This window comes from Pongo pygmaeus, chromosome 2 (genome assembly GCF_028885625.2).
Source record: "Pongo pygmaeus isolate AG05252 chromosome 2, NHGRI_mPonPyg2-v2.0_pri, whole genome shotgun sequence".
Taxonomy (NCBI): Eukaryota; Metazoa; Chordata; class Mammalia; order Primates; family Hominidae; genus Pongo; species Pongo pygmaeus.
Window position 1 is genome coordinate 111,754,534 of NC_085930.1, and position 14,338 is coordinate 111,768,871.

Consider the following 14,338-nt stretch of genomic DNA (forward strand, 5'->3'; position numbering starts at 1 on the left):
ATTTTGCTATACATTGTTAAAGTTTATCTTAAGACACATAAATGAAAACAGGATTCTACAAAAATTATTGCTATATATATATATATTTGAGAGACAGGGTTCTGCTGTGCTGCTGTGTCACTCAGGCTGGAGTGCCAGTGGTGCAGTCAACCTCCCGAGTAGCCGGGACTATAGGTGCGCACCACTGGGAATGGCTGATTTTTAATTTTTTTGTGGAGACAGGGTCTTGCCGTGTTGCCTAGCTTGTCTTGAATTCCTGGCCTTGAGTGATCCACCTGCCTTGGCCTCCCAAAGTGCTGGGATTTCAAGTATGAGCCACAATGTGTGGCCATTACTACTACTTTTAACCATAGACTGACGACCTGGATATGGTATATAACTAATTTAAAAAGATAAAACATTATGAGATTAGTGGTATTGGACAGTGTCATACTATAATGCTTCTTATTTCTGTTAAAAATCTTAAAAGAGGGATTGCAAATATTCTAATCATAGTACATTGTAATGCAAACTTGTTCAAGTTAGGAATACTTCAAAGAATAAGGTATAATTGATAGTTAAGCTGGGGCCGGGCATGGTGGCACACACCTGTAATCCTAGCACTTTGGGAGGCTGAGGTGGGTGGATCACCTGAGGTCAGGAGTTCACGACCATCCTGACTATCATGGTGAAACCCCATCTCTACTAAATACAAAAAAATTAGCCAGGTATGGTGGCACATGCCTGTAATCCAAGCTACTTGGGAGGCTGAGACAGGAGAGTCGCATATATCTGGGAGGCAGAGGTTGCAGTGAACCAAGATCACGCCATTGCACTCCAGCCTGGGCAAGAAGAGTGAAACTCCTTCTCCAAAAAAAAAAAAAAAAAAAGTTGGAGCTGAGCATAGTGGCTCACACTTGTAATCGCAGCACTTTAGGAGATCCAAGACAGGTGGATCACTGGAGCCCAGGAGTTTGAGACTAACTTAGGCAGCATAGTGAGACCCCATCTCTACAAAAAATAAACAAGAATTAGTCAGGCATGGTAGTGCATGCCTGTAGTCCCAGCTACTCTGGAGGCTAGGGTGAGAGGATCACTTGAGCCTGGGAGGTAGAGGCTGGAGTGAACCATGATCGTGCCACTGCACTCCAGCCTGGGTGACAGAGCGAGACTCTATCTCAAAACCCCCCCCCAAAATAGTTGAAGACAAGTGTTTGAGTTTGTTAAGCTGGTGATTGTTATTGGGATTGTTCAGTGAAGAGAAGGCTTAGAGGTTTGTTAAGACTTAGTTTTTGAGATTTACATTTCTTTTTTGTGATCTAGGAAAAAATGTTTTTAATCTTTGTGTTCTGTACCTCCCCATCCTGCCCCATTAAATAGAGGATATAATTGTTGTTAATGGATTTAGTGTTCTCTTAATAATAACGTATGTGTTTAAAATACTATTGCTTTAAATGTTGATGTAAGAGATCAAAATAAAATTGATATGTATTTACTACTTATCATTTTTTCTTGGAAATTAATTTGTTTATAGATTCTTCTTGTCCTAAAGCTTCTTCAGATTTTATTAATTTGCTTGATGGGTTACTTCAAAGAGATCCTCAAAAAAGGTAGGGACAGTATTTCGATCTTTTTTTCTTTTTCTTTTGAGTTCTGCAAATGGAGTAAGGGACAGTATTTTAATGGGAATAAATAGTGGAATCTTTTCCCCCTTTTATGTACTTCTAAAATGGTGCTGTTCTTAATATACAAATAGCTATTCAAATTATTATTTTTTAAAGAAGTCTAACTTCGGATTAAAAGTTTTTCTCTCAGTTTGCAGGTGTTTTTAATCATGAGGAATTTCTGAAGTCAGTTTCTCTTTTCATGTATTAAGTAGTTGACAAACTTATAACTCCCAAATCCAAGAAGTACCATTTCTTGTATTTTGTATTTCAGGCTAAAACTGTTTGACTATTGACCTAGGGATGATATTGTCAAGTTAAGATGCTGTCAACTGAGTGATATTTAATATGAACTGTTTTTATGACAATCCTGTCATAATGGGGATATTAAGTGATAGGATAATAGGCACCTTGTGAATTTTCTGTCAGTGATGGCAATGTTAGAAATCATTGTTGAGGCGCAGGGTAGGGGAGGCTAGGAGGTGGACCAGAGTGGGAAAGAGGCCCAAGCAACTAGTTTCTAGTTCTGGTTCTGTCACTAGATAACTGGGATGGGGGGATGGGAGGAGGGTTCAGTTTATAAAATGGAGAATCAATTTAGTGTAGTGTATACAAGAATCCATTCTTTTATTAAATATATTTTAAAAACTGCAGAAGGAAATGCTGATTTTTGTATAAGCTGTAGGACAAACGTCCTTTACTTATATTAGAATGCTTTCAACATTGTGTTATTTTGGTGGATAATTTTTCAGGCATCTTTTGATAGGATGTAACTATACCTAATTTACTTAAGATGGTGTATCCACATATCCGTACATTTATAACCATATGCTATATAATTTTTTGCTTACATGGGACCACTCCATAACCTACTTTTTTATCTCATGGTACATTATGCATATTTTTCCATTTCCATTTCTGAGTGTTGCTCTGTCACTCAGGCTGGAGTGCAGTGGCGCAATCTTGGCTCACTGCAACCTGGGTTCAAGTGTTTCTCATGCCTCAGCCTCCCAAATAGCTGGGATTTCAGGCACGTGCCACCATCCCCAGCTAATTTGTGTGTTTTTAGTAGAGATGGGGTTTCACCATGTTGGCCATGCTGGTCTTGAGCTCCTGGCCTCAAGCAGTTCCGCCTGCCTCGGCCTCCCGAAGTGCTGGGATTTCAGGTGTGAGCCACTGTGCCTGGCTGCTTGGTCATTTTAAATGGCTGTAGAATGTATATACAATTACCTATAAAAAAGTAAATGTTTAGAATGCCTCTTGATTTGGAATATTATATACGTTGTTACAGTAAATATCCTTTTGTGAATTTTAAAAATTTTTTTGGGTTTACTTGGGTAGTTATCTCTTTCATGTGAATTTCTCAAAATAAAATGGCTGGCCAAAGGCTAAGAGCATTTAAAAAGTTTGATACATTTCCTGCATTCTAGGAGCATGTGCTGATTTATGTTATCCAGCAACAATATGTTAGAAAGCTCCTTCCCTCCCACTCTCATCTACAATGTGCCTTGTTGATCTACATTTTTGTCAGTTTGATGGATGAAAATAAATTTTACTTTGTTGGCTATTTTTATTTCTCCTTTAGTGAACCATAAGAGCTTTTTGTGTAAAGGAATATTATATGTGGTTGCAAATTCTATTATTTGTGTTTTACTTTTGATTGAAGTAATTTTATTTAATACAGAAATTTTGAATGATTAGTCGACTATAAATTCTTTTCTTTTTTTGTTTTAAAATTTCAGTCAGGCTTAATTTTCCCACTCTGGTGAGTGTGTCTAGAGGTATACTCTATTAGTAGTGAAACAATCTTTTGAAAGTGAGCCTGAGTTTTAAATACAACCTAAAGTCATTTTAATGCAAGTGAACTAGCTAGGTAATATTACTTTGATTCCTAAATAAGGTGTGAATGTATATGGTTATGAAGCTGATATTCTTTCCCCCCACCGCCGCACCCCCACCAGGAGACGGGGTCTCACTCTGTCACCCAGGCTGTAGTGCAGTGGTGTGATCGTGGCTCCCTGCAACCTCTCCCTCCCAGGCTCAAGAGATTCTTCCACCTCAGCCTCCCAAGTAGCTGGGATTATAGGTGTGGGCCCCCACACCCAACTAATTTTTGTATTTTTTGTAGAGATGGGGTTTTGCCACATTGTCCAGGCTGGCCTCGAAATCCTGGACTCAAGCAATCTGCCCACCTTGGCCTCCCAAAGTGCTGGGATTACAGGTGTGAGCCACCGCGCCTGGGCTGATATTCTTATTTATTCCTGAATGAATTTCCAGCAGAATAGTTCCAAAACTTAAATGTGTCAGTTAGGGTAAGTAAAATAATCTTGCCTCTGTTGTGAAATAAAGGATGACAGGATTATAGATATCTGATATATTTACTTTAGAATTTCAAATTATGCCGGGCACGGTGGCTCAACGCCTGTAATCCCAGCACTTTGGGAGGCCAAGGCGGGTGGATCATGAGGACCATCCTGGATAACACGGTGAAATCCCGTCTCTACTAAAAATACAAAAAATTAGCCAGGTGTGGTGGCGGGCGCCTGTAGTCCCAGCTACTTAGGAGGCTGAGGCAGGAGAATGGCGTGAACCCGGGAGGCGGAGTTTGCAGTGAGCCAAGATCGCGCCACTGCACTCCAGCCTGGGCGACAGAGCCAGACTCCGTCTCAAAAAAAAAAAAAGAATTTCAAATTATTTATCGACTCCCTTTTTCCTAGGCTGGTTGGAGAAACCAGACTCTACGGAATTTGAACCCTGAAACTTCTAATGCTTAGTTATCAGACTGTTTCATTCTGTACCATTTAATGCTTCTGAATTGTTTCTTTTATCTTGCTGTCTAAAAGAGGTTAATTGCATACAAAAATGAAATAATAAAATATAAAATGATTTCAAAGGTACATGTGTACCTTTAGGAGATACAAATTGTAAAATCTGCTATGTGTAATTGGGACATGTCTTGGGAATTTTTCATGGTAAGTCATGTTAAAGTAGAGTTTTAACATTTATGTTTTTTAAAGATTAACTTGGACAAGGCTCCTGCAGCATTCATTTTGGAAGAAAGCTTTTGCTGGAGCAGATCAGGAATCAAGCGTCGAAGATCTCAGTCTCAGGTAGTATACACTTACCTTTGTGTATGGGCATAGTTATTGGACACTTAAGCCCATTACTGTTCTAAATATACAATATCAATGACTGGCATTTCTCTGCTTTCGTAGTAGGAGAAAATCCAGCATTTGTTTAATTAAGGGTTGCTTAAGGAGTTTACTCACGATATTTTTATGTTCTTGATTTTGCATATTTTCTGTTGTTATTCTTCAGTCATTGATATGATAGTCATTTGTTCTGTTACCAAATACATCTGGCTTCCCACCTCCCAAGTAAATGGTAGGATCTTTTTTCTCCCCTTTATGTTAGGTGTGGTCATGGGACTTGTTTCTGGTAACAAAATGTTAGTAAAAGCAATGTGTGTTATTCCCAGATGCAAAGTTGAAGAGCAGTGGTAATTTACCACATGATGAGGTAATTGGGAAGAAAAATGTCAAAATGGAGTTCCAACCTGGATTTTTTTTTTTTTGAGACAATGTCTCACTCTGTCACCTAGGCAGGAGTGTAGTGGTACAATCATGGTGCATTGCAGCCTTGACCTCCCTGGGCTCAGGTGATCCTCCCACCTCAGCATCCTGGGTAGCTGATACTATAGGTGTGTGCCACCACACTCAGCTATTTATTGTATTTTTAGTAGAGACAAGGTTTCGCCATGTTGCCTAGGCTGGTTTCAAACTCCTGGCCTCAAGCGATTTGCCCGCTGTGGCCTCCCAAAGTGTTAGGATTATAGGCGTGAGCCACCATGTCTGGTCTGTCAGCCTGGATCTTTTTTTTTTTTTAAATTAAAAAAATTTGTTAAAAACAAAAAAGTAGAGACAAGGTCTCACTATGTTGCCCAGGCTGATCTCAAACTCCTGAGTTCAAGTGATCCATCTGCCTCGGCCTCCCAAAGTGCTGGGATTACAGGTGTGTACCAACACGCCTGGCGTTAGCCTGGATCTTGAGGGACTACAGTGATGTAGCTTTCCTGCCAGTCTTTGATGGCTATGTGGATGAGGGAGGCATAAAGTTAAGAGATTCTGTAACTTTGCTAAATGCCATGTGTAATTTAATGATCTTCTCCAACCTCTTTTTCTCTAACATAAAACTATAGAGAACTCCAAAGTAAGTTTGATTGTGTTGGTTTTCTCCAATAATAGCAGAAACACGATGGAGTGTTCTGGGCCACAAGATTCCAAGGAGCTTTTGCAGAACTCTCAGAGTAGACAAGCAAAAGGGCACAAGAGTGGTCAACGACTAGGTCACTATTTCAGACTAGGTAAGCTTTTATTTGAGCACATTCATGCTACTTAGAATGTTGTTTGAGAGAGTTCCTAATTTCAATGTTATGTCCCTTTAAATCTTTGTGTACGTTATGCCTTGCGTATGATGTTTTTGTTCTTTTCTGGATAACATATTACTTTCCTGCTACAGAAAATCCAACTGAGTTTCGGCCTAAGAGTACTCTTGAGGGTCAGTTGAATGAATCCATGTTTCTTCTCAGGTAGGTAAAATGAAAAAAGAGGGATCAATGCGAGACAAAAGTTAAATTTTCTTAAAGCATCTGCTATCTTGGTGCAAACCTTGTTACACAGAGATAAAGAACAGGAATTTTAGTGCCAAATTCCAGTTTCATTCTCCAATTTCAAAGTTACAGTTAGGTCGTGGCCAGTGAAAGGTAGATTTTGCTATGTACAGGATTTTTGAAAATTTTTAACCAAACCAACTTATTTTTTTACCAAAGTAACTCATTATTTCCATTTGTAAGAATTAATTCCTCTTCATTTTGTTCTTTAACTTAAAATGGGATTGAATTTAAAATTTCAGAAGTCCAGCTTGTTTGTTTTGTTTTGTTTTTGAGACAAGATCTCCCTCTATTGCCCAGGCTGGAGTGCAGTGGCGTGATTTGGTTCATTGTAACCTCTGCCTCCTGGATTCAAGTGATCTTGCCACTTTAGCCTCTCAAGTAGCTGTGACTACAGGTGTGTGCCACCATGCCTGGCTAATTTTTTTTTGTAGAGATGGTGTTTTGCCATGTTGCTCAGGCTGGTCTCGAACTCCTGGGCTTGAGCCATCTGCCTGCCAATGCACCCAGTTTTTGTTGTTGTTGTTGTTGTTGTTGTTGTTGTTAATGCTTTGAAGGCAAAAGCTTCTTCATTTGGATAAATACAGAAAAGAAGAAGTTCTGTTTTTCTTTAAATACTTTTTTTATTCTTTCATTTATGTTTATTTTATTTTATTTTTTTGAGATGGAGTCTTGTTCTGTTGTCCAGGCTAGAGTGCAGTGGCACGATCTTGGCTCACTGCAGCCTTCACCTCCCAGGTTCAGGCAATTCTCCTGCCTCAGCCTCCCGAGTAGCTGGGACTACAGGGGCCCACCACCTCGCCTGGCTAATTTTTGTGTTTTTAGTAGAGACAGGATTTCGCCATGTTGGCCAGGCTGGTCTTGAACTCCTGACCTTAGGTGATCCGCCAGGCCTCCCAGAGTGCTGCGATTACAGGCATGAGCCACAGTGCCCAGCCTTTCTTTTAATACTTTTCTGTATGTGAGGCTTGAATAATGTTTGTAATCACTGAAAGAATTAAAGTCAGAGTGGTATCTTAAAGTGATTAGACCAATGCATTAAAAAATTTAGTAGTATGGGCCAGGCTCGGTAGCTCACGCCTGTAATCCCAGCACTTTGGGAGGCCAAGGCAGGCGGATCACCTGAGGTCAGGAGATTGAGACAAGCCTGGACAACATGGCGAAAACTCGTCTCTACTAAAAAAAAAAAAATTAGCTGGACGTGCTGGTGGGTGTCTGTAATCCCAGCTACTTAGGAGGCTGAGGCAGGAGGATCACTTGAACCCGGGCGGTTGAGGTTGCAATGAGCTGAGATCGCGCCATTGCGCTCCAGCCTGGGGGACAAGAGCGAAACGCCGTCTCAAAAAAAAAAAAATTTAGTAGTATGTAAATATTAAAAGTATTTAAAATATTTTTTAACATAGAGAAATAGTTTTATTCGTGAAATAGGGGTTATAATGATAAAATTCCTGATATGTTTTACCCATATTTAAATGTAATGTATGTTTATCTATATACATTTTACACATTTTTTTATTATTTATTTATTTATGTATTTTTTGAGACAGACTCTTGCTCTGTCGCCCAGGCTGGAGTGCAGTGGCATGATCTCGGCTCACTGCAGCCTCCGCCTCCCGGATTCAAGTGATTCTCATGCCTCAGCCTCCCAGGTGGCTGGGATTACAGGCATGCGCCACCAGGCTTGGCTAATTTTTTTTGTATTTTTAGTAGAGATGGGGTTTCTCCGAGTTGCCCAGCTGGCCTCGAACTCCTGAGCTCAGGTGATCTGCCTGCCTTGGCCTCTCAAAGTGCTGAGAATTATAGGCATGAGCCACAGTGCGTGCCCCATTTTATACGTTTTAAATTTAACTTTTTAGAACCTCATACATTTTCTCATATATTGTATTTTATGTGCTATGTAAGTATATGTTTAATGAGGGGATCAACAGATAAGTGAATGAGAGTTGAGGATCCTGATACTTGGGAATTTGAAAATGATAATTTTTTTTTCTTGAGATGGAGTCTTGCTCTGTTGCCCAGGCTGGAATGTGGTGGTGTGGTCTTGGCTCACTGCAACCTTCACCTCCCCTGTTTAAGCTATTCTCCTGCCTCAGCCTCCCAAGTAGCTGGGACTACAGGCATGCACCACCATGCTGGGCTAATTTGTTTTGTGTTTTTTTTTTTTTTTTTGTGATGGAATGTTGCTTCGTCACCCAGGCTGGAGTGCAGTGGCTTGAACTTGGCTCACTGCAGTCTCTGCCTCCTGAGTTCAAGTGATCCTCCTGGCTCAGCCTCCCAAGTAGCTGGGATTACAGGTGCCTGCTACCATGTCTGGCTAATTTTTGTATTTTTAGTAGAGACGGAGTTTTGCCATATTGGCCAGACTGGTCTCAAACTCCAGACCTCAAGTGATCTGACTGCCTCAGCCTCCCAAAGTGCTGGAATTACAGGAGTGAGCCACTGCACTTGGCCCTGAAGGAAATAATTAAAAAATATTAATGATCTGAAGGGAAGGATTTCTTAAAATGTGAAAAGCTCAGGCCGGGCACAGTGGCTCATGCCTGTAATCCCTGCACTTTGGGAGGCTGAGGCGGGGGGATCATGAGGTCAGGAGTTCGAGACCAGCCTGGCCAAGATGGTGAAACCCTATCTGTACTAAAAATACAAAAATTAGCCTGGTGCAGTGGCGGGTGCCTGTAATCCCAGCTACTCGGGAGGCTAAGGCACGAGAATCTCTTGAACCCGGGAGGTGGAGGTTGCAGTGAGCCGAGATCGTGCCACTGCACTCTAGCCTGGTCGACAGAGCAAGACTCCATCTCAAAAAGAAAAAAAAGTGAAAAGCTCGAAACCATGGATCCAGGAAAAGTACAGTGGCCCATACGGTATGGCACGCATTTATACATGTAGGAAGAATCATTACAAATAGGTATGGATTGTAACTTCCTTGTTACTTATTTTAAATAGGCGCCAAGGTAATTTCCTTTTCAAATATTTTCTGATGTATAGCTACAAATATTTTTCATTCTTTGTGGAATATCTGATCTATTTTATTTACGTTAATCCTGCCTATACCAGAAGACATTTATAAAAATTAATGTTTGAAGGTTTCTAGTTAAAAAGGAAAATACTGTATATGGCATGGAAAGTGTAAATAAAAGAAATAATACATTAGCCAGGAAATTAATAGCAGTTATAAAAATTATATAAACATAAATTAGATCTAGACTTTTTTAGTGAGAGCATATGGAATCATCATACTCTACCATTTTTCATGAGACATATTTTCTTCCAGAAAACGGTAAACAGAGAATAAACTTTCTGGAATCTGAGTAATGTTAACTGGTATGTATTTTTCAGTTCTCGTCCTACTCCCAGAACTAGCACTGCAGTGGAAGTAAGTCCTGGTGAGGATATGACTCACTGTTCACCACAGAAGACTTCTCCTTTGACCAAGGTGAGCAGACTTGGGAAATTTTCTTCTACATAAGATGTAGAAGCTCAAAAGAATAATTGTAAGTTGGTAAATGAATTATGTTAATAGTTACAAAATTTACAATAAGGTCATCTTTCCTGATTATTATGGGTTTTTCTTGTAAGTACTCTGAGAGAGATATCCCATTTAGCTGCTTCATGGTTCTTTTTGGTAGGACTTTCCTTGAGATACAGTTGACATACCATACAATTCACCTATTTAAGGTGAACAATTCAGGCTGGGTGTGAATTGTAATTCTTGCACCTTGGGAGGCTGAGGCAGGAGGATCACTTGAGGCCAGGAGTTCGAGACCAGCCTGGCCAACATAGCGAGACCCTGTCCTCACAAAAAATAAAAAAAAAATTAGCTGGGTTTGGTGGTGCACACCTGTAGCCCTAGCCACATGGGAAGCTGAAGTGGGAGGGTTGCTTGAGCCCTGGAGTTTGAGGCTGCAGTGAGCAATGACAGCGCCACTGCACTCCAGCCTGGGTGACAGAGTGAGACCCACCTCTTTAAAAAAAATAAATAAATAAACAAAAAGGTTCAATTCAGGGACCTTTAGCATATTCGGAGGTGTGCAACTATCACCACAGTTTTAGAATTCTTTCATCATCCAACAAAGAAACTACCCATTAGCAGTCACTGCCCCCTGCCGCCCCATGTTTCTCCAGTTCTTTTCCATGCTTGTACTAGGCAACCACTAGTATACGTTTGTCTTTATTATTTTACTTGTTCTGTGCATTTTCTATAAATGGAATCATACAATATGTGGTCTTTCGTTACTAGCTTTTTCCACTTAGCATATGTTATGTTTTCTTTCTTTCTTTCTTTCTTTTTTTTTTTTTTTTGAGACAGAGTCTTTCTCTGTCGCCAGGCTAGAGTGCAGTGGCACGATCTTGGCTCACTGTAACCTCCGCCTGCCGGATTCAAGCAATTCTCCTGCCTCAGCCTACTGAGTCGCTGGGACTACAGAGGCGTGCGTCACCATGTCCAGCTAATTTTTGTATTTTTAGTAGAGACGGGGTTTCACCATGTTGACCAGGATGGTCTCGATCTCTTGACCTCATGATCTGCCCGCCTCAGCCTCCCATAGTGCTGGGATTACAGGCGTGAGCCACCACACCTGGCCTTTTTAACATATATTTTCAAGATTTATCCAAGTTGTAGCATGTATCAGTACTAGATTCCTTTTTATTGTCAAATAATTTGTTGTATATACAACATCTTTTTTTTTTCCAGTCATCTATTGGCGAATATTTGGGAGTGGAATTGCTGTGTCATGTGTTAACTCCTTGTTTAACTTTTTGTTTTTGAGATAATGTCTCACTCTGTCATCCAGGCTGGAGTACAGTGGTACAATCATAGCTCACTGCAGCCAGGACCTCCTTGGCTCCAGTGGTCATCCTGCCTTAGTCTGCCAAGTACCTGGAACTACAGGCATACGCCACCACACCTGGCTAAGTTTACAAAAAATTGTTTGTAAAGACAGGGTCCCACTATTTTGCGTAAGCTGGTCTCAAACTCCTGAGCTCAAGCAATGCTCCTGTCTCAGCTCAAGCAATGCTCCTGTCAGCCTCCCGAAGTGCTGGGATTATAGATGTGAGCCACTGCACCTGGCCTTAACTTTTTGAAGAATTGTCAAACTGTTTTTCAAAGCGTTTGCACCGTTTTACATTCTAACCAGCAGTGTATGAGGGTATAGTTTTTATACATTCTCACTAACATTTGGTATTGTCTTTAAAAATGTGGTTTAAAAAATGCATTACATAAAATGTACTATTTAAAATCATTTCTAAGTATATAGTTCAAATGGCATTAAGTACATTCACGTTGTTGTGCAACTATTTCCACCATCTATCTCCAGAAATTTTTCATCATCCCAAATTGAAACTCTGTACCCATTAAATAATAACTGCCCATTTTCCATTACCTTTAGCCCCTGGTAACCACTATTATACCTTCTTCCTCTATGAATGTGCCTATTCTAGGCCCATTGCATAAATTAGGGGTCTTCAACCCCCCCGGCCATGGACTGCTGCTGGTCTGTGGCCTCTTAGGAACCAGGCCACACAGCGGGAAGTGAGTGGCGGGCAAGCGAGTGATGCGTCACCTGTATTTACAGCTGCTCTCAATCTACACCTGCATTATTGTCTGAGCTCTGCCCCCTGTCAGATGAGCAGTGGCATTGCATTCTCATAGGAGCATGAACCCTGTTGTGAACTACGCATGTGAGGGATCTAGGTTGCGTGCTCCTTTTGAGAATCTAATGCCTGATGATCTGTCACTGTCTCCCATCACCCCTAGATGGGACTGTCTACTTGTAGGAAAACAAGCTCAGGGCTCCCACTGATTCTATATTATAGTGAGTTGTATAATTATTTCATTATATATTACAATGTAATAATAATAGAAATAAAGTACACAATAAATGTAATGTACTTGAATCATCCAAAAATCATCTCCCCCAACATTGTCTGTGGAAAAATTGTCTTCCACAAAACTGGTTCCTGATGCCAAAAAGTTTGGGGACCGCTGGCATAAGTGGTCTCATATAGGCCAGCTAGGCGCGGTGGCTTACACCTGTAATCCCAGTACTTTGGGAGGCTGAGGCAGGTGGATCACGAGGTCAAGAGATTGAGACCATCCTGGCCAACATGGTGAAACCCTGTCTTTGCTAAAAATACAAAAATTAGCTGGGCCTGGTGGTATGTGCCTGTAGTCCCAGCTACTCGGGAGCCTGAGGCAGGAGAATTGCTTGAATCCAGAAGATGGAGGTTGCAGTGAGCCGTGATTGTGCCACTGCACTCCAGCCTGGCGACAGAGCAAGACTTGGTCTCAAAAAAAAAAAAAGTGGTCTCATATAGTATTTGTCCTTTTGTGCCTGGCTTATTTCACTTAGCATAGTGTCTTTAACGTTCATCCATGTTGTAGCATGTGCCAGAATTTCATATTTTTAAAGGCTGAATAATATTCGCTTGTGTGTATTTAATATGGTTCGTTATCTTTTCATCTGTTGATGAATACTTGGATTGCATCCACCTATTGGCTATTGTGAATGGTGCTGCATTGCCTGTCTTTCTTATGATAGCCATCCTATTTTACATCTAACAGGTGTGAAATTCCATTGATTGATTGATTGAGACAGGGCCTCACTCTGTCGCCCAGTCTGAAGTGCAGTGGCGTGATCTTGACTCACTGCAACCTGTCTCCCAGGCTCAAGCGATTCTTCTGCCTCAGCCTCCCAAGTAGCTTGGATTACAGGCGCATGCCACTACCACCTGGCTAATTTTTTTTTTTTTTTTGAGATGGAGTCTTGCTCTGTCGCCTAGGCTGGAGTGCAGTGGCACAATCTCGGCTCACTGCAAGCTCTGCCTCCCGGTTTCACACTATTCTCCTGCCTCAGCCTCCCGAGTAGCTGGGACTACAGGCGCCTGCCACCATGCCCAGCTGATTTTTTGTGTTTTTAGTACAGACGGGGTTTCACTGTGTTAGCCAGGATGGTCTCGATCTCCTGATCTCATGATCCGCCCGCCTCAGACTCCCAAAGTGCTAGGATTATAGGCGTGAGCCACCGCACCCGGCCCACCTGGCTAATTTTTATATTTTTAGTAGAGACAGCGTTTCACCATGTTGGCCAGGCTAGTCTGGAACTCCTGACCTCAAATGATCCACCTGTCTCCGCCTCACAAAGTGTTTGGATTACAGACGTGAGCCACCGCGCCCAGCTAGTAGGTGTGAATTTCTATGTCTTAGTGGGGTTGATTTGCATTTACCTGATGGCTAATGATGTTGAGTATCTTTTTATGTGTTTATTGGCCATTTGTCTATTTTCTTTGGAGAAATATTTATTCAAAAATTTAACCTATTTTTAATTGTGTTATTTATCTCTTTATTATTTAGTTGTAAGAATTTTTTACATATTCTAGATAGGAGTTATAACAATTTTCTCCCTTTTTCTGGATTGTCTTTTTTCTTTCTTGATGATGTCCTTTGAAGCACAAAAGTTTTAAATTTTGATATAGTCCAGTTTATCTTTTTTTGTTTGTGTTTTTTGCTGCTTGTGCTTTTGGTGTAATATCTAAAAAAACTATTGCTACTCCAAGGTCACAAAGGTTTCTACCTATGTTGTTTTCTTCTAAGAGTTTCATAGTTTGATTAGTATCTCTTAGATTTAGCTGTTTTATCCATTTGAGTTAATTTTTGCATGTGGCATGAAGTAGGGGGGTATAGCTTCATTGTTTTGCATCGAAACATCCAGTTGTCTCAGCGCTATCTGTTGAAAAGCTTATTCTTTCCCCATTGAATTGTCTTGGAACCCTTATTGAAGATCGATTGACTGTATATGTGAAGGTTTATTTCTGGATTCTGTTCTGTTATCTATTCATCTGTCCTTATACTAGTGGCACACTCTTGATTACTGTAGCTGTTTAGTAAGCTTTGAAATCAGAAAGTATGAATCCTCCAAAAAATTTTTTAAGGTGGTTTTGGCTGTTCTGGGTCACTTGCATTTCTATATGAATTTTAAGATCAGCTTGTCAGTTTCTTCAAAGGAGCCAGCTGGGATTTTAATCACAG

The 14,338-nt window shown here is 40.7% G+C and overlaps 1 protein-coding gene across 6 annotated transcripts in view; it reads left to right on the forward strand.

Moving 5' to 3' along the window:
- ULK4 (unc-51 like kinase 4) overlaps positions 1-14,338 on the forward strand; it is a 722,036-nt gene that overhangs the window by 46,172 nt on the left and 661,526 nt on the right. For all 6 annotated transcript variants that reach the window (XM_054482410.2, XM_054482411.2, XM_054482412.2 and 3 more), the window contains exons 8-12: positions 1,514-1,589; positions 4,661-4,753; positions 5,888-6,006; positions 6,162-6,231; positions 9,649-9,745. In XM_054482410.2, coding sequence (XP_054338385.1) covers positions 1,514-1,589; positions 4,661-4,753; positions 5,888-6,006; positions 6,162-6,231; positions 9,649-9,745 — 455 coding nt within the window. The remainder of the gene's footprint in view (positions 1-1,513; positions 1,590-4,660; positions 4,754-5,887; positions 6,007-6,161; positions 6,232-9,648; positions 9,746-14,338) is intronic.